This window comes from Sapajus apella, unplaced genomic scaffold (genome assembly GCF_009761245.1).
Source record: "Sapajus apella isolate SASKATOON/1434 unplaced genomic scaffold, GSC_monkey_1.0 scaffold47, whole genome shotgun sequence".
Lineage (NCBI taxonomy): Eukaryota > Metazoa > Chordata > Mammalia > Primates > Cebidae > Sapajus > Sapajus apella.
Window position 1 is genome coordinate 3,371,655 of NW_022436987.1, and position 18,161 is coordinate 3,389,815.

Below are 18,161 nucleotides of genomic sequence, written 5' to 3' on the forward strand. Positions count from 1 at the left end.
TCCCACTTATATAAAGCTTAAAAACAGACAAAAGTCATTTATGAGATTAGAATCCAGATAGTGGTGACCTTTGGGAGGAGAAAAAGTAGTGACTGGTAGAGGGCATGAGAAGGGTTCCGGAATTCCAATGTGTTCTGTTTCTTGATCTCAGTGATGGTGACACCAGCAATACATACTTTATGAAAGTCATCGCACTGCTCACTCATGATTTCTACACTTTACCAATGAATATCACACTTGAAAAAAATTTATGTGGGTGGAATTCCTTACAAAGAAAATTATAATTAATTTCTTCTAAATGTAGAAGGAATGAGGAAAATAGAAAAATCACCATTCTAGCTAAATAATAATTGCTGTAAATAAGACCCACCAATGCCGAAGTTAATGGGAGAAATTTTAAGGAAAATCAGGGCATTTGCATAGTCTCAGAGAATCTCCCCCAAAATATGTGTTAATTACAAAAGGAAAATAGTAACTTCACAGTGGAGAAGCCTGGCAGACCCCACTTTAACAAAGCGACCAAAGTTAACGTTTCCAATAAGAGCACATATCAACATCATGTACCTCCTAATATGATGCACTGAGAAGGACATGTCACCTCTGTAGCATTTTTCTCAAAAATGCATAACTTCAAAACATCAGACAAATCAAAATTGAGGAGCATTTTGCAGTTTACCTGACCAGTACTTTTCAAAGGAGTCAAGGTCAGGTAGGAAGACAAGGAAAGATAAAGGGAATGTCTGTCACAGATTGGAGACTAAGAAGACATGACAGTTAAATGCACAGTGGGAGCCTGGATTAGAGGCTGGAACATAAAAGGAACATTCATGTAAAACTGGTGAAATCCAAATAATGTCTGTAGTTAAGCTAATAGCAGTAAACCAGTGCCAATTGCTTAGTTTTAATAACTGTACTATGTTTATGTATGATGTTAACATAAGTAGAATCTGGGTGAAGCATATACAGGAACAGGAACTTCTTTATAGTTTTTTGTTTTTGTTTTTTACAGATGGGATCTCACTATGTTGTCCAGGTTGGACTCAAATACTTGGGCTCAAGAGATCCTCTCGTCTCAGTCTCCTGGTAGCTAGGACTATGGGCATGTGATATTGTACCAGGATCTGTCTGTGGTATTTTTGAAACTTTTCTGTGAGTCTACAATAATTTTAAATTAAAAATAATTATAATACAAATATACTTAACACTACTGAACTGTACACTTAAGTGATTAAGATTGTAAATTTTGTGTTTATACCATAATTTAAATTGTTTACATTATAAAAATATATGTACTTTATTATGTATTATATATTAATATATACATAACTGTCACCCCAAGGCACAAGTAAAGATACATTACAGTCTGAGGAAGCGTAAAAGAAAAACTATCTTCTCTCCCCTGGAATAGGGGCAGGAAAGAGTTCTGGGCCCAGGATCACATACCAATACCATTAGATGTCTCCTATTATTAGAGCAGGGTCAACGTGACCCCTACTCTTGAGACTCAGGGTCATAGCACCTGCCTAAGACTAATAATGCATAAAAATGACCAAAAAAGCCCCTTTTCCCACCCCTAATCAGTCTAGGAAACACCAAGTAATAAGCAAAAGAAATCCATTGCTAGGAGAGAAGTAAAATCACTGAAAAGGCCTTACTCCTGAGACTAAAGTCACAGCACTCACCTAAGATTAAGAATTGTTAAAGACAAAAAAGAAAACTCCTTTTTCTTCTCACACTTTAATGAGCCTATGAATCGCCAGAGGATCTTTTGAAAATGAAGAATAAAATTCAGTAGGTCTGGAGTGGGCCTTGAGAGTCTGCATTTTTAGCAAGCCCCCAGATGACGCCCGTGTGGCTGGTCCACAAACCACATACTGAGTAGCAAACTTCTAAAGAACTTTACCATTGACCAAGAGAATCCCTGCTGGTTTGAGTGACCCCTAGCCCTTCCTCCAAAAAAACTTTTTGCAAAGAAAGGTACAGAAAGAACGTAACTTGTTCAAATGTGAGAAATAATCAAAAGAGAATCAGCATGATATTGAAGCAGAGACTATAAGAAAAAAAAGTTTCAGGGAGGAAATAGCATATTAAGAATAGTGACTATAAAAATGTTGCTATGAAGCCAATGAAAATTGTGGCCAAAAAAGAAAAGCCAATAATTTTAAATGCTTTTGAAAAAATTGCTCCTCTAAGACAAGTGTACAAAGCATAAATATAAGCATTGAGGAAATATATAGTTTAAAAAATGAAAGTTATAAAACACTAGCTACCAGAGTTCAGAAAAAATATAGAATAATAAATGAAATCATTACTACAATGGTGTCCCTATCAGAATCATTAAAGAGGAGAACATAGTTCTTTTTTTAGAAGTAATTATGAAGTTATTATTTACACAATTGTTAAAGTACACAAATACAGGGGTGATACAAATGCAAAGCTCATAGGCTGGTCACAATGCACAGGTTGACACAGATGTCTTACCTACATTTCCTGCACACTCCTCTCTTTCATGGTTTTAATAGGACACCATTTTAGTAATGACTCCTGTTTGCCAAAACATAGCGGCAAATAGAAAATAAAATCAAGAAAAATAAAACAGAAAATAAAAGGTTTAAATGACTACAGAAAAGTTATAGACTTGGAAAGCACACCAAGAAAATCCAATGTATATAATTGATCTCTTTGAAGAAGAAATACAAAATTATATATGTCTGCATACATTTAAGTTTTAAAGACAGGCTCTTGCTATGTTGCCCAGGCTGTCCTCCAACTCCTAAACTCAGGTAATCCTGCCACTTCAGCCTCTAGAGTGCTGAAATTACAGGCATGTAATGCCACCACACGCAGCAAAATTATTTTTTAAAATTCAAGGCCAGACGTGGTGGCTCATGCTTGTAATCCCAGCACTTTGGGAGGCTGAGGCGAGTGAATCACCTGAGCTGAGGAGTTCAAGACCAGCCTGAACAACATGATAAATAAAACCCGGTCTCTACTAAGAAATACAAAAATTAGCTGGACGTGGTGGCAGGCGCCTGTAATTCCAGCTACTCAGGAGGCTGAAGCAGGAGAATTGTTTGAACCCAGGAGGCAGAGATTGCAGTGAGATGAGATTATAAGTCTAGAATCTACAGATAAACAAAATTTGCACCAAAAAGTACGTTAAAGGTACAGTGATTAGAAAACAAGAAATTAAGCTGTCATTATTTGCAGATAGCATAATATGTCAATAAAAGATCCAAAAAATCTGCTCTTAAGCCATTAAAAAATACGTAAATTTGAGAAAGTCACAGTATATGAGATCAACGTACAAAAAATTATATTAAATTGATAAAAAGCTAATTGTAAAAACAATTAGTAAATAAAAAGTTATGAATAGCACTTAGCATTGTATTAAATACCATAAAAATATATGAACTACAAAATATTGCTGTGAGACATCAAATGTATATAAAAAGTAGAGCTATATGCAATCAATGTGCATGGATTAGAAGGATCAATATTATAAAATTGTTGAGCCTCCTAAATTTGACCTATAGATTGCATGCAATTTTAATCAAAATTCTAAAATTCTAATGTTTTTCTTAGAAATTGACAGATTGCTTCTAAAATTTAAGTGTAGATGCAAAGGACCTAAAATAGCCACAAAAATCCAGAAGAAAAGTAGTTGTTCTTCCACTACCAGGTGGCAACACTTATTACAAAGCTACTATAATAAAACTGCATGGTGCTTGCCATGAGAATATACAAATAAATCAATGGAAAAGAATAGATCAGAACAGACTTATGTACACCTGATTTATGATGAAGATGATACTGCAGAACTGTGGAGAAAGGTTGATCTCTTGAATAAATAGTATTAGATCACCTGATTATCATTATTGGGAAAAAATAAAACTTTATCCATCTCATACCATACACAAAAATTAATTTCTAGTGGTTTACAAGACTAAATATATTAAGTAATGCAATAAGGTTTCTGGAAGCTTATATAGAAGATTCTTTTATAGTCTTAGGATACAAAAATGTCTTAAACAGAAAATAAAATTATTGACCATAAAAGAAAAAAACGAATAAATTAAGAACTCCTTTATATCAAAAGGCATCAAAAGACTGAAAAAAAGCCAAAAAAATTAAAAGAGATATGTCTAACACATATAACTGATAAAGTTAATCATATTTTTATTAACTTAGTTCATACTTTATTCAGATTTCCTTAGTTTTTTAAGAGCAATTTTAGGTTTAAAGAAAAATTGAGCAGAAAATACAGAATTCCACATATAATCAACAATACTGTATTATGTGCTTAAAAATTATAAGAGGTTAAATTTCATCTTGTGTTCTTGTCACAAAAAAAGGAAAAAAAGGACACAGGAAAACTTTTGGAGGTGATTGTGATGTCTATTATCTTGATTGTGTTGATGGTTTCACAGATGTACGCATATGTACAAATTCATCAAATTTTATACATTAAATTTGCACAATTTATTGTATTAATTCAACTAATCATACATCAATAAACTGTTTTTTTTAAAGTACAGAAAGTTGCTGTATAGCCTCTCCACCACGACCACCTCCTCACACTTTGCCTTATTAACATTTGTGATAATTGATGAACCAATTTTGATACACTATTATTAACTACATGCCATAGTTTACATTAGGATTCACTCTTTGCATTGTACAGCTCTATGGGTTTTGAAAACTTATGACTCCATCATTATAATATCAAACAGAATAGTTTTACTATCCTAAAGTGCCTGTGCCTCCACCTAGTTATCCCTCTCCGACTCTCCTTGAACCTCTGGTAACCACTGATTTTTTTACTGTCACCACAGTTTTACCTTTTTTATAATATCACATATTTGTATTTATACAGCATGTAGTCTTTTCAGACTGGCTTCTTTCACTTAGTAGTTGCATTTAAGTCTCCTCTATATCTTTTCATGTCTTAATTGCTCATTTCTTTTTATCACTGAGTAATATTCCATTATGTGAATGCATCACAGTTTTCTTATCCATCATCTATTGAAGAACATCTTGGTTGCTTCGAAATTTGGACAATTATGAATATAGCTGTTAGAAATATTAATGTGTAGATTTTTATATGGACCTAAGTTTCCAACTCACTTGGGTAAATATCTAGGAGCATGATTGTTAGATCTTACATATGGTAAAACTATGTATAGTTTTGTAAGAAACTGCCAAATTGTCTTTTAAAGTGGCTGTACCATTTTGCATCCTGACTAGCAATGAATAAAGCTCCCATTACTACACATCCTAACGAACATTTACTGTTGCCAGGATTTGGGATGTTAGCCATTGTAACAGTAGTGTAATGGTATCTTATTGTGGTTTTAATTTGCAATTCCCTAATGACATATGAAGTTGAATGTCTTTTCAAATGTTTATTTGCCATCTGTGTATCTTCTTTAATAAGCTGTCTGTTCAGATCTTTTTACTCACTTTTTAAGTAGACTGTTTTCTTATTATTGAGTTTTAAGAGCTATTTGTATATTTTTTTACACAAGTCTTTTATCAGATGTGTGTTTGCCAATATTTTCTCCCAGTCTTTGGCTTATCTTTTCATTCTTTTTACAGTGTCTTTCACAGAGAAGAAGTTTTTTATTTTAATGAAGCCAACTAGTTAATTTTTTTTCATGAATGATGCTTTTGATGTTATCTAAAAAGTCATCACCAAACTCAAGATCACCTAAATTTTCTCCTATATTATCTTCTAGCAGTTTATATTAGTACTTTTGTATTTTACATCTAGATTCATGTTTTGCATGTGAATGTCCAGTTGTTTCAGGATCATTTGTTGAAAAGAGTATACTTTTTCCATATTAAATTGCTTTTGCTCTTTTGTCTAAAATCAATTGACTATATTTGTGTAAGTTTATTTCTGGTTCTCTATTCTCTTCCAGTGATTTTTCTATTATTTTAGCAATACCACTGTCTTACTGTAGCTTTATAGTAGGAAGAAGCTGGATAGCAGCAGTCCTCCTACTTCATTCTCTTCAAAATTTTATTAGCGATTCTGAGTCCTTTGCCTTTCCACATAAGCAGAGTCAGTTTATCAATGTCCACAAAGTTATTTGCTGAGCTCTTGATTGGGATTGCATTGAATCTATAGATCAAGTTGGGGAAAACTGACATGTTTAACAATATTGAGTCTTCCTATGCATGAACATGGAAAATCTTCCCATTCATTTACAGCTTCTTTGATTTCTTTCCTCAGAGTGTCATCATTTTCCTCATAGAGATCTTGTACACATTAATTAGGTTTATATGTAAGTATTTTTTTGGTGCTAAGGTAAATGGCATTGTGCTCATTGCTGGTATATAAGAAAGCAATAGAATTTTGCATATTAGCCTTGTATCCTTCAACCTTACTATAATTACTTACTAGTTCCAGAGGGTTTTTTAAATCAATTCTTCGACATTTTCTACACAGACAATTTTGTCATCTGTGAACAAAGACAGGTTATTTTTTCCCTCCTAATCCCTATATCTGCTTCCTTTTCTTCTTTTTTTAAATTCAGGGGCATATGTGCAGGTTTGTTACATAGGTGGACTTGTGTCAAGGGGTTTGTTGTACAGATTATTTCATCAGCCAGGTATTGAAGCTACTATCCATTAGTTATTTTTCCTGATGCTCCCACCCTTCAGCCTTTGATAGGCCCCAGTGTGTGTTGTTCCCCTCTATGTGTCCATGTGTTCTCATCACTTAACTCCTACTTATAAGTGAGAATATGTGGTATTTAGTTGCCTGTTCCTGCGTTAATCTGCTAAGAATAATGGCCTCCAGCTCTATTCATGTCCCTGCAAAGGACATGATCTCATTCTTTTTTATGACTGCATCCTTTCTTCCTTTTTGCATTGCTAGGATGTCCAGCACAAATTTGAATAGGAGTGGTCAGAAGAGGCATCCTTGCCTTGTTCCTGATCTTATGGAGAAAACATCCACTTTCTGACAAGTGTAATTTTAGCCATAGGGCTTTTGTAGATGTTGTTTATCAAACTGAGGAAGTTCCCCTCTATTCCTAATTTATTGAGGGTTTTTATCATAAATAGATGTTGGAAATGTTTTTCTGCATCTATTGATATGATCATATGATTTTACTTCTTTAGTCTGTTGATGTGATAAATTACATTAACTTTTAAATGTTGATCTAGCCTTACATACCTGAAATAAATCCCATTTGGTCATAATATATAATTCTTTTTATACACTGTTGGATTCAATTTGCTCATATTTGGTTGAGGATTTTTGCATATACATTCATGAGAGATATTGTCAACAACATTTTTAAATGAATAAAAAACATAAATACATGGACACAGGGAGGGGAGCACTACTCATTGGGGTCTGTTGGGGGGAAATAGGGGAGGGACAGTGGAGGGTGGGGAGTTGGGGAGAGATAGCATGGGGAGAAATGCCAGATATAGGTGATGAGGAGGAAGGCAGCAAATCACGCTGCCATCTGTATACCTATGCAACAATCTTGCATGTTCTTCACATGTACCCCAAAACCTAAAATGCAATAAAAAAAAATTTTTTTAATGCTAAAAAAAAACCAACATAAATAGTCAATTCACCGAAAGGTGTATCTAAATAGCCAATTAAGGTATTTATAAACCACCTCATTACTCATAGGAAAAATGCAAATTAAAACCATGATTAGAGGCCATTACATACCCACAAGAATAACTAAAGTGAAAAGATTGACAGTGCTAAGTGTCAGTTAGGATTTGGAATAATGGGAGCTCTTATTATTTATTAGAGAAGATTAATGCAACCACTTTGAAAAATTGTTGACTTTTATCTTCTGTAGCTGAAAATATATATACACTTTGACCAAGAAATTCCAGTTCTAGGTATATCAACACAAATGAGTATATACGTGCAGAAAAAGACATTTGAAATGATTATAGCAACATTATGTTTAACATATAAAAACTAGATTTTGAGGGAAAGAGGCCAAGACACAATAGAACATTTATGAGACGAAACTAAACTGTTATGTGTGTAAATGCTTGCCCAAAACCTGGCACACAAGAGCTCTAAAACGTGTTAGCTTTTATTATTGTCATTGTTTGTGCCACTCTAGTAGCGGTAGCAGTAGTAGGTCTAATCCTTATAATTTCCCTAAATTATGAATATTACAATTTTCATTTTATGAATTTTTTAAAACTAACACTTGGAAAAGATAAGTTGGGCAAAGGTATATAGCTAGAAAATGGCAGATCCAGTGTTTAGATCCAATATTTAGAACCAGGTTTATTAGAACCAGTGTTCCTAATCTTTCTGGTAAACCACCGTGATTCTCACATCAATGATATTTTATGCATATTCAACTAGCAATAATGACTATAAGTAACTTATATTTATTATTCTAGCCCATAAAAGGGTTACGTTATTTCTTGCATAATTTCGACATGCTTATAACACTAATACAAGTTACTGTGTTACATCTGCTTTTGTTGCCCGTGAAATCCACAGTCAGGCACTATTTTCATCTGGTGGGGCCTTGGTGTGTCACTCCAAATTTATCCTTTCCCTCTCCCAATTACCAACATCCATGTATCAAAATCTTTAATCATATAAAGTTACCTTCATTTCAGATTGAGGACAAAGAGGTCCCTAAACATTTATACATTCAATAAACCTTTACTACACACTATTGTATGCCAGGATTTTGCACAGGTCTGGACATATCATGATGAATTCAAAATGCATAACCCTTGCCTTTCTTACATGTCTGTATCCCTGTAGCTTTAGGCTGTAAAAGCAATTTGTGGAATGTTTCCAGAAGCCCTCTCTGAAATAAGCAGGAAATAGTTTATTGAATAGGAAAGTGTCAAATGTCAGAACCAAATGGTTGGTCATTAACATTAACATGTTAATGATAATGAGGAGCTATGGAAACTGTACTCTATACTGTAGGAAGTTATAAACAGCCTCTGGGGAGGGCACTTGAGACCTTGGTAGTACATGGGGCTGTTCCTAAGAACTCATTGCACATTTACCCAGGTCCTATGTTAATGTCATCCGATCCTCTCTAATCTAATTCTCTTTTCTATTCGTTCCTTTGTCCTTCACTCCTTCTAGTACCCATTAGTCTGATTCTCCTCTCTCCAACCTTTTTAAGTCTGTCTGTCTTTCCCCATCTTCCTGACCCTTCACCCATTCATTCCTCCAACCTTTCAGCACAATTGTCCCCATTTCTCTGCTTCCCATCCCACTGCACCTAACCTCTTCGTCTGGTTCCTCAGTCCCTCTGCCTTTTCCAGTAGAAGACTCCTTTTGTGTTCCTGCTATATTATCTTTGCCCACAAGAGGACATTTTTGCTTCTCTTTCTGTCCATGACTCAATCTGGTTTTAACAGAAAATGAATTCTGGCTCTGGGATTTCTTTTCATTTGAATGTGCTATCTTGAATGATACATCATTCATCTGAATACCTTTTACCAGATTCTTTATTTTAGCTTCACACATGGAGAATTCCAAATCCCAGGGCCTCTTCTGCTTTATAGATTCCAATTGCTTTTTAAAATGCTTCAGATCCTGTGCTATACAGGGAGATATTCTGAAGCAGAACTTGAGCTCCAAGTTGGAGACGCTGTCTTTTTTCGATATGTCCAATAAAAACTGCATAGTGAGGGTCATCTCATCATTTCCTTCCTGCTTTTTTACCTCCAGCAGCCTTTGCACTTCTCTGCGGGACTCTTTCCCCAGCCAGCTTTGGTCCTCTTTCATCAGGAAGGACATGGCATAAAAAAACTCCTGGAAGCTGATGTGGCGGAAGCTATAGAACTTCTTGATGGCAAGTCCCAACTGGTAGTCATTGCTACTCAGGAAAGCGGCGAGCCTGGGGCCATCTAAATTATGTTTCCTGAGCTCAGCTTCTTCAAATAGGAACCTCTGGTGCTGAATCCCTTCAGCAGCCAGGGAGCACAGACTCATCAGGACCCTGTGCCGGGAAGACTCAGAGCAGCCCCCATCGTCATCGGGCAGCAGGAAGGTGGAGACATAGGCCATGAAGATGTCAGTGCTGTTTCTGGGTGTCTCTAAGACAGCTTCACCTTTCTCCATCTGCTGCTTCAGCCAGGAGCAGACCATCCAGCAAATCCCTGGAACCTGACATGCTTTGTAGAGAATGTCATTTTTTTGTACAATTTTGAAGGCACGGTCAGTTTGCTTCTCATCCATGAAATAGGAGCTGAAGTACCTCCCCCTCTCCTCCTCAGAGAAGCCTAGGATATGGACATGGCGTGCTTGTTTCAGCAAGGGTCCCAGATTCCTCAAAGCCAGGGACCGGGTGGTGATGAGAAGGGAGCATGTGGGGAGTGTACGTCTCCTAATTAGAAGGTGCAGGATGCCCTCCTTGGGACTGGAACCCCTCTTCTTCAACTTTTCTTCAAAGGGCCTCTGCAGCTCATCAAAGCCATCCAGGATGAAGAGGAGCCGCTCTGGCTGCCCCAGAATCTCTGTGACGGGGGCTTGATTGTCCCCGCAGCACCAGAAAAGGAGTTCATTCAGTTTGCTCTCCAGCAGCAGGACCACTTCTTTGCAGCTTACATAAAAGACATAATCAAAACGGCCTGGGTACATAGTACCGGCGGCCCAGTCCAACACAATTTTTCTGGAGAGAGTTGTCTTTCCACTGCCAGCAGATCCCTCTAGCACAACTAAGGATGGGGCCAGGGAGGGCTTTTCCCCCGAATCAAATAGAGCCTCCACCATGACAGAGTCCAGCTCCTGCTCCAGGGTGATGGGACAGGCAGGTGACTCTGGGCTCTCTGAGCTGGGCTTGGCCACCAGGAGCACCTGGTTGTATCTGCCGTTGACTCCCACTTCCTGCCACTCCTCTAGGTAGCGCACATGTTCTCGGTATATTTCTCTGTAATCTGAGCCAAACAAATGGGATGTTACATGGTAAAATGGCTACTCCAAACTGACTCTGTTCTTTAGTCTTCTATGCTCTCCAAATTGGATCTCCCTGAGATTACAGTACTGGCTTCATGGGAGGGGCCACTGTATGTGTGCATGACCGTGTGTTTGCAGGCGCAGTAGGCACATGCATATCTGTATGAGTGTGCAAAGGTGGGTTGTGTGTGTGTGTGTATATTTGTGCACGAGTGCTGGTATCCACATGCGCCCACGGAATGTGCTCATGGACATTCACATACTGTAGTGCAGGGAAGGCATGTCAGGGTGCATCTGCAAGTGTGTGTCTGTAAGAATACATGTAAATGCAAAATGCCTGTCTGAGAATGCATGAATGAATGTTCATATGAAATGTCTCCATGTGAAGAGGTGAGGACAGAGAGAAGAGAAAGGAAAGAGAAGCCTGAAAATGAGGAAGTGATAAGAGGCTTGATACAGTTTGGATGTTTGTCCCCTCCAAATTTCAGGTTGAAAATAATCCCCAATGTTGGAGGTGGGGCCCTAGTGGGAGATGTTTTGGTCATGAGGGCAAATCCCTCCTGAATGTCTTGGAGCCCTTCCCGTAGTAATGAGTGAGTTCTTACTCTATTAGCTACACAAGAGCTGGTTAACAGCTGGCACATCCTCCCCTCTTTCTTCCTCCCTCTGTTGCCATGAGACACACCAGCTCTGCCCTCACCTCCTTCCATAACTGAAAGCTTCCTGAAGCCTCACCAGAAGCAGATGTTGACACTATGACTCTTGTACCACCTGCCGAACCATGAGCCAAATAAACCTCTTTTCTTTATAAATTACCCAGTTCTCAGGTATTCCTTTATAGCAACACAAAAGCAACTAAGACAAGCCTGTTCTTGGGAAAGAACAAGTCAATGCTAAAGATAAACCAGCTTCTCAGCAAGAGCCATGACTCTGGGTCCATGAAACGCTCCCATTTGTTTGTAGCAGAGGAGCTTTCAGGCATGAAAGCAGCCTATGGGAGGGAGCACAGGCACTGAAAGATCCCTCCCTCCCCACAGGCACCCATAAGAAGGACCAGGAGACCAGTGGGCTCCACACCTACCCATTCTGTAATGTGGATCCTTGAGAGATCGGGGCACGGAAGACTTGGAAGCGGCCTGAGCTGCCTGTCAGGAAACAGCTAGGGACAGGTCTGACCTACATCCTGATGCCATTTCTTCTGGTTAGTGGAAATCCCTTCACCAATACCCTCTTTTCACCAACACCTGAGCCCCTTTCTTCAGACTCTCCCCTTCTCTGCCACTGCAGCTGGAGGTAGGAGGTGGGGAAGAAAGACTAGTGTTTTTCTTTAATAAATCCCCAGCTTTGGCTCAAGCCCCCTCCTGACAGTTGTTAGAACTCTCAGGTGGAGACCATCAAGGACTCTGGGGCATTGAGGACTAGAGGGCAAGGTGACAGAAGGCATAAGTTACAGGCTACGGGAAATGCCATGGGGCAAGGGGAGTCCCAGTGCCATCCTGCCCTCCCCTTCCCCTTCCACACTCACCATGCAGACAAATGTGCCTGAGCTGGTCCACAAGTTCCAACAGGTTCATGGCCTTCAAGATCTCAAACACAACTTTCACAGCCTCCTTTTCTCCATACTTTGAAATCAATAATTCTGCCAGGTCCACTGCAATCAGGCCCTCCAACTCCCCTCTGGCCAGTGGGGCCTGGCCCTCAGACAGGGTCATATCCCGTAAGTAAAACTTTAACTTCTTGAAATCTTTCTCCTCAAGGTCACTCAAGGCCCAGAGCAATGCCTTCCGGGGGTTTCTGGCCATGGCTATGGTGATCTGGGGGAAGGATCGAGTCCACACCAGCAGACCAGTGACCTGGAGAAGGAGGCAAAAGGAGAGATCCACTGCTGAGAGGCCCGCCCTGCTTTCTGGGTCTTGTCAAGCTGCAGAGTAGAGGCCAGGGAGACGAGATATTCCGACAAAGCTCCAAGAAAGGTGAGCAGATGAGATAGCAGGGGAATTTTCCTAGTTATTCCCCTCTGCCTCTTTGTCAGGTGACATGTGACTGTGTTTGTAAATGGGTAGGGAGGTGTGTGGGTGTGTTAATCTCTCAATCTCTCTCTCTCTCTCTCCCCCAACCTCTGTCTCTGCCTCTCTCTCTCTCACTCCTCCCTTCCTCTTTCCCTCTCACATACATTCTTTGTTAGGCTCTGTATGCCTCCTTAGACAGATGGATGGAGAAATAAAACTTTAAGTCATTTATTTATTTATTTTTTGGAGACAGAGTCTCGCTCTGTTGCCCAGGCTGGGGTATAGTGGCACAATCTCAGCTCACTGCAGAATCCATCTCCCAGGTTCAAACAATTCTACCTCAGCCTCACAAGCAGCTGGAATTTCAGGTGCCTACCACCATGCCCAGCTCATTTTTGTATTTTTAATAGAGATGGGGTTTCACTATGTTGGCCAGGGTAGTCTCAAACTCCTGACCCCAGATGATCCGCCCACTTTGGCCTCCCAAAAAGCTGGGATTACAGACATGAGCTACCATGCCTGGCCAAGTTTTAAGTTTTAAAAGTGGATCTGTTGGCCGGGCACGGTGGCTCACACCTCTAATCCCAGCACTTTGGGAGTCTGAGGCGGGCAGATCACGAGGTCAAGAGATCGAGATCATCCTGGCCAACATGGTGAAACCCCATCTCTACTAAAAATTAAAAAAAAAAAAATTAGCTGAGTGTGGTGGCGCGTGCCTGTAGTTCCAGTTACTCAGGAGGCTGAGGCAGGAGAATCATTTGAACATGGGAGATGGAGGTTGTAGTGAGCCAGATCTTGCCACTGCACTCCAGCTTGGCAACAGAGTGAGATTCCATCTCAAGAGAAAAAAAAAGTGAGCCTGTCCCTGTCTGCATGAACCTATAGAGAGCTGGAGCACATTTGCTGGAACTGCTGTGGTATGGCAAGAAAATCTACACTTTCTACACTCAACCCACTGGCCTCATATGTCAGCCTCCTGGCCTCAGTCACACATGGATTGCAAAGCTAGAAATCTCCTAATTCAGATAAAGAGACAAGTCCAGATAATGATATGAAGAGGAAACGCCAACTGTAAGTGCTGACTTGGTGCCAGGTAATCTGCATATCCTTTTTGATCATCTCAGAAATCATCTTGAGTACCACTCCACATGAGAAATTTGGCAGTTAGAGAAAAATGGTTTTTTAGAGTTTTCCAGAGTAGGCCACTGGGCAAAGAGGCAGGATTTTAACTGTGGTCTATGTCCTGGGAAGAGGAAAGAGACAGAAAAAAACCTCCTCAAAAGATAAAGAAGTAGAAGACAGAGTCAGGAACAAGGAAATTAGGCTAAATGTTACCAGAAACTGGAGACATTTATAAATACTAAAGTAGCCAGGAACGAAGAGCAGGATTTTGAGTTGTGTTTCTAATACAGAACTAAAATGTAGGCCAGGTGGTAATCATTGGAAAATAAAAGCAAAAATGAATAGAAAGCTTTCAGAATCCAGAAATATACCTGTGACCTAAAGCCCATAGGGAATCCATCTCCGTAGTACAATGTCACACTCATCATTGAGAGTGTTCGAAAGAAAATTTGGGAACACAGAGAGTTGTTGTGATTCAAATACCAACATTTTGACTACATACTGACAGAGAAAGAAAGTGTTTGGAACATGTTAGGATACATGGGACTTTGGCTGTGAGTCATAGGCCAGTTTGGAAAAGCAGGCCTGTGAAAACAGGAGCAATTTACAGCAAAGCTTCAGGCTACATAGGAAGACTCATGGCTTCCCTGCAAATTTCTGATGTTGGCAAAGCTATTTAATAATTTAGGAAAGAAAAGACAACACTAGAACCTGCCAAAAAGATGTCCAGCCTAGGCTGCTCACCACAGTTCAGACTTGGGATCCCAGTAAGCAAGGCCTGGGCCTGAAATGAAACAGATTCCCTGTCCTGGTCAGACAGCTCTACAGGTCCAAGTCTGGGCCCTCTTAGCCCATACTCACTAGTTCACTTCTGTTTGGTGGTGGTGGTACATGCCAGCTACTGCTTGATACCTAATAGTTCCTAGTATATTTAGGCCTGGAACGAAAGTGTCCCTCCCCACCTGCCCCAGGCCTCTGTGAAGCAGAACCACCCACACATTGCCTCTGGCTGTAAATGGGATGAACAATTGCTCACCAGTGGGAAACTTGACTTCATTCTTTTAAACATTGAAGTTGAGAAACAAGGGAGAGGCGGAAGGCATGAACTATTCTGTCACCAAGAGATAAAGAGCCCAGGAGACTTCCCATGTCCCTCCCTGAAACCCATACACCTCCACTACCACTTAACCCCAGCCTAGGCTGGGGCAGTTTGACTAGAGAGACAAAAGAATTGAAGCACTGTCACCACCATTTCCTCCACCAGTGCACCATTTCTCTAAGTTATTGAAACCACTGGAGAATAAAAAAGAAAGAAGATAGGAGATCCATGAAATAGGAATTCAAACAAGGAGAAAAACAGGCCAGGCACGGTGGCTCACACCTGTAATCCCAGCGCTTCAAGAGGCCGAGGCAGGTGGATCATTTGATGTCAGCAGTTTGAGACCAGCCTGGTCAACATGGTGAAACCTCGTCTCTACTAAAAATACACAAATTAGCCAGGAGTGGTGGTGCATGCCTGTAATCTCAGCTACTTGGGAAGCTGAGGCAGGAGAATCGCTTGAACCCGGGAGGCAGAGGTTGTAGCGAGCTGTGATTGCACCACTGCATTCCAACCTGGGCAACCAAGCAAGACTTCATCTCAAAAAAAAAAAAAAAGAAAACAAATTCCCATAAGGGAACTGGTCCTCAGGCCTAGAGCTGAGGATCCCCAAAAACCCTGACAGAAAGAGAATAGGTTTCTCCAAAAAGAAAGCCTCCAAGAAAAAAGAGTTGTTCGATTTGCTGATGCTATTGGTCTTCTAAAAGAGTCTACTGGAAGGCTATTAGAAGGTGGAAAAAGCTAGCAGTAACTTCCAAGAAAACCAGATAAACGAAAGTAAAATAAAATGATTAGCAAGAGGAGAAACAAAAAATTAAATAGAAAATATAATATTAAACTACAACACTCGGATGTGAATAATGTTTGCATAGAAATCATAATGTAACCACCAAATATTGCTCTAACTAAAATTTATTTTATAATAATATTGAAAGGAGAATGGTGGAGTGTCCTGGAAGAGGAAGTCAATAGATAATGCCTAAAATGTTGAATAAAAAGGTAGTGATATGCAGTACACATATTATTTCAAAATGCAAGATGTAAGAAGAAATAGTTAAAAGCTAATGTATTAATAGTTGTTTCAGAGAAGAGAGACAGGGCATCAGGAGAGGAATGGACGACTGCTCCAGGGCATAAGCCTTTTAATGCCAATTGACTTTAGAACTATATCATGTATTACTCTGACAAGATAAAAATTAACTTAGCAAAGAAACAGTAAGAGGTAAAGAAATGGAGGTAACATGTATAGACAAATCTCTCTGGAAGCTTGGCAACAAAAGTTATGAGAAAGGTCCTGAGGTCATGTGGGAAACGTGCATCAGGTACTTGCGCCACTTTCCCATGTTAAAGCAAACAGAGAAGGTTCTGTTTTAAAGCAAACAGAACCTTCTCTGTTTGCTTTAACATGGGAAAGGGCGGAAGTACCTGATGCTGACACAAAACCTCCCACAGAGCGCTCAGGTTAGAAATGCAGAAGAAAGGCAAGCACCAGAGCAGGGAATGGAGAATGGGGATTGGAATGGGATTCGAAGCCAAGGCAAAAGATTGGCCTTTGACAGGAGGCTGGAAGGAACAGCATCCATTCATTCCTGAAGAAAGTGAGAGAGGTTGCTTGGCAGAGAAAGGCAGGTGTGTGGGTTTTGTGGTCAGAAGATAAATGTGGCCACATCTAAGTCTCAATATGCTCTGTGAAGTACGTGCAAGAATATCTCTGAGGAGTGAAAGGGCAGGGTGGCTGAGGAGGGGAGACACCTTGAGGAGGCTGCTGCAAGCCTTTCCTCCTGTGTACCGCGCCTCCTCTGCCAAGGCCTCTTGTGCCCAATAATCAGGGAGTATCCCAGAGTGCAGGGGAACAGGCAGTCACGGGACTGGCCTTTCCCAGTGCCTTGACCAAGCTGAGGCTAGAGACAAAAACAAGACTGCCAAGAGCCAGGACCCAGAGACCAAGATAGGAGAATAAAAGAGTGAGACACAGTTCCGTAGTGAGCATGACAGAGAGCAGAAAGGCCACTTACTGCAAAGGCACCAGGTCTGGAGATCACTGTGTAAGAGATTCAGAATCACACCTGAAGGAAGGAGGAATGAGATGCATGGAACCAACTAATTGGAAGGTGGAGGCAAGAGATGAAATGAGTCCTTCCTGCCTGTCGACCCTGGCCTGGCTACAGGCAACACGGACAATTGCAACTGAGGATCTGAGTCCCAAAAAAGAAGGGGTGGAGGCAAAAGAAATAGAAACCAAGGGTGGGAACAGCAAGAGATCAAAAGAATAAAGAGTCAGAGAAGAGATATAGAGAGATATCAGAAAAATGAGCAGACAAAATAGAAAGTCAATGAGAGTGAGAGAGAGATGAAGCCAGCTGGTAGATATAAGTCTCTCTCTCATTCACACACACATATACTTATACACTCACTCTATACACAGTGTTTCTTCACAGCAAACTCTTAAGAAACAAGGGCAATGAGAAAAACATATGAAGCAATTGGAGTTTCTCAATCAAGCTGCAGTGTTCCCCATGTTCATTATACTCTTTCCCTACCCATGGAGGCAGATCCCAAGGCAAAATTGAGCACACCTCTTCATCCTCCTGCTTCCAGGCCTTCTTTTTGACAAAGGCAGGAGCCCCAACCGCAGTCCATCCTGTAAGGGCTCTTTGAGATGATCCCCAGGCTCCCATAAGGGTCACCATCTTCTCCTTGACACTTTGGTCAGTTTTGATGGAGTTAGTACATGGAGTTGGTAAGCTTAAAGGTCCTCTTAAGACAGGGACCCCTGTGGCCATTTTGGAGGTATCTATCTCTGCTGCTGGAGGCTGTCTTTTCTCAAGAGTATTGTCACAAGGCCTTTGTAAATCAGAAAGTATCTGAGACAGATCTCAATCAATTCAGAAAGTGTATTTTGCCAAGGTTAAGGACGTGCCCATGACACAGCCACAGGGGGTCCTGATGACATATGCCTGGGGTGGTCAGGGCAAACATCTTAGGGAGACATAAGACATCA

General features: G+C 40.2%; 1 protein-coding gene and 1 long non-coding RNA gene across 2 annotated transcripts; one reads left to right on the forward strand and one right to left on the reverse strand.

Annotated features, from left to right (window-relative positions):
* The first annotated feature begins 1,235 nt into the window (after window positions 1-1,235).
* On the forward strand, window positions 1,236-18,128 carry LOC116525088. The gene is made up of 3 exons (XR_004257573.1): window positions 1,236-1,247; window positions 11,988-11,994; window positions 18,018-18,128. It is a non-coding gene; the product is annotated as an uncharacterized LOC116525088 (long non-coding RNA).
* NLRP10 (NLR family pyrin domain containing 10) lies at window positions 8,829-12,984 on the reverse strand. Its single transcript, XM_032240652.1, has 2 exons — window positions 12,456-12,984; window positions 8,829-10,911 (listed from the first exon to the last, which is right to left on the reverse strand). The coding sequence occupies exons 1-2, from the start codon at window positions 12,730-12,732 to the stop codon at window positions 9,119-9,121; spliced, it is 2,070 nt and encodes a 689-aa protein (XP_032096543.1). The 5' UTR covers window positions 12,733-12,984; the 3' UTR covers window positions 8,829-9,118.
* Window positions 18,129-18,161: the final 33 nt, after the last annotated feature.

What these genes read in the sequence shown, in the direction of transcription:
- NLRP10 (XM_032240652.1), bottom strand. Translation starts at nt 12,732, where the DNA reads ATGGCCAGAAACCCCCGGAAGGCATTGCTCTGGGCCTTGAGTGACCTT. An exon ending in CAGGCACATTTGTCTGCATG is followed by an intron (nt 10,912 to 12,455) that starts GTGAGTGTGGAA and finishes TGTTTGGCTCAG; the next exon opens with ATTACAGAGAAATATACCGA.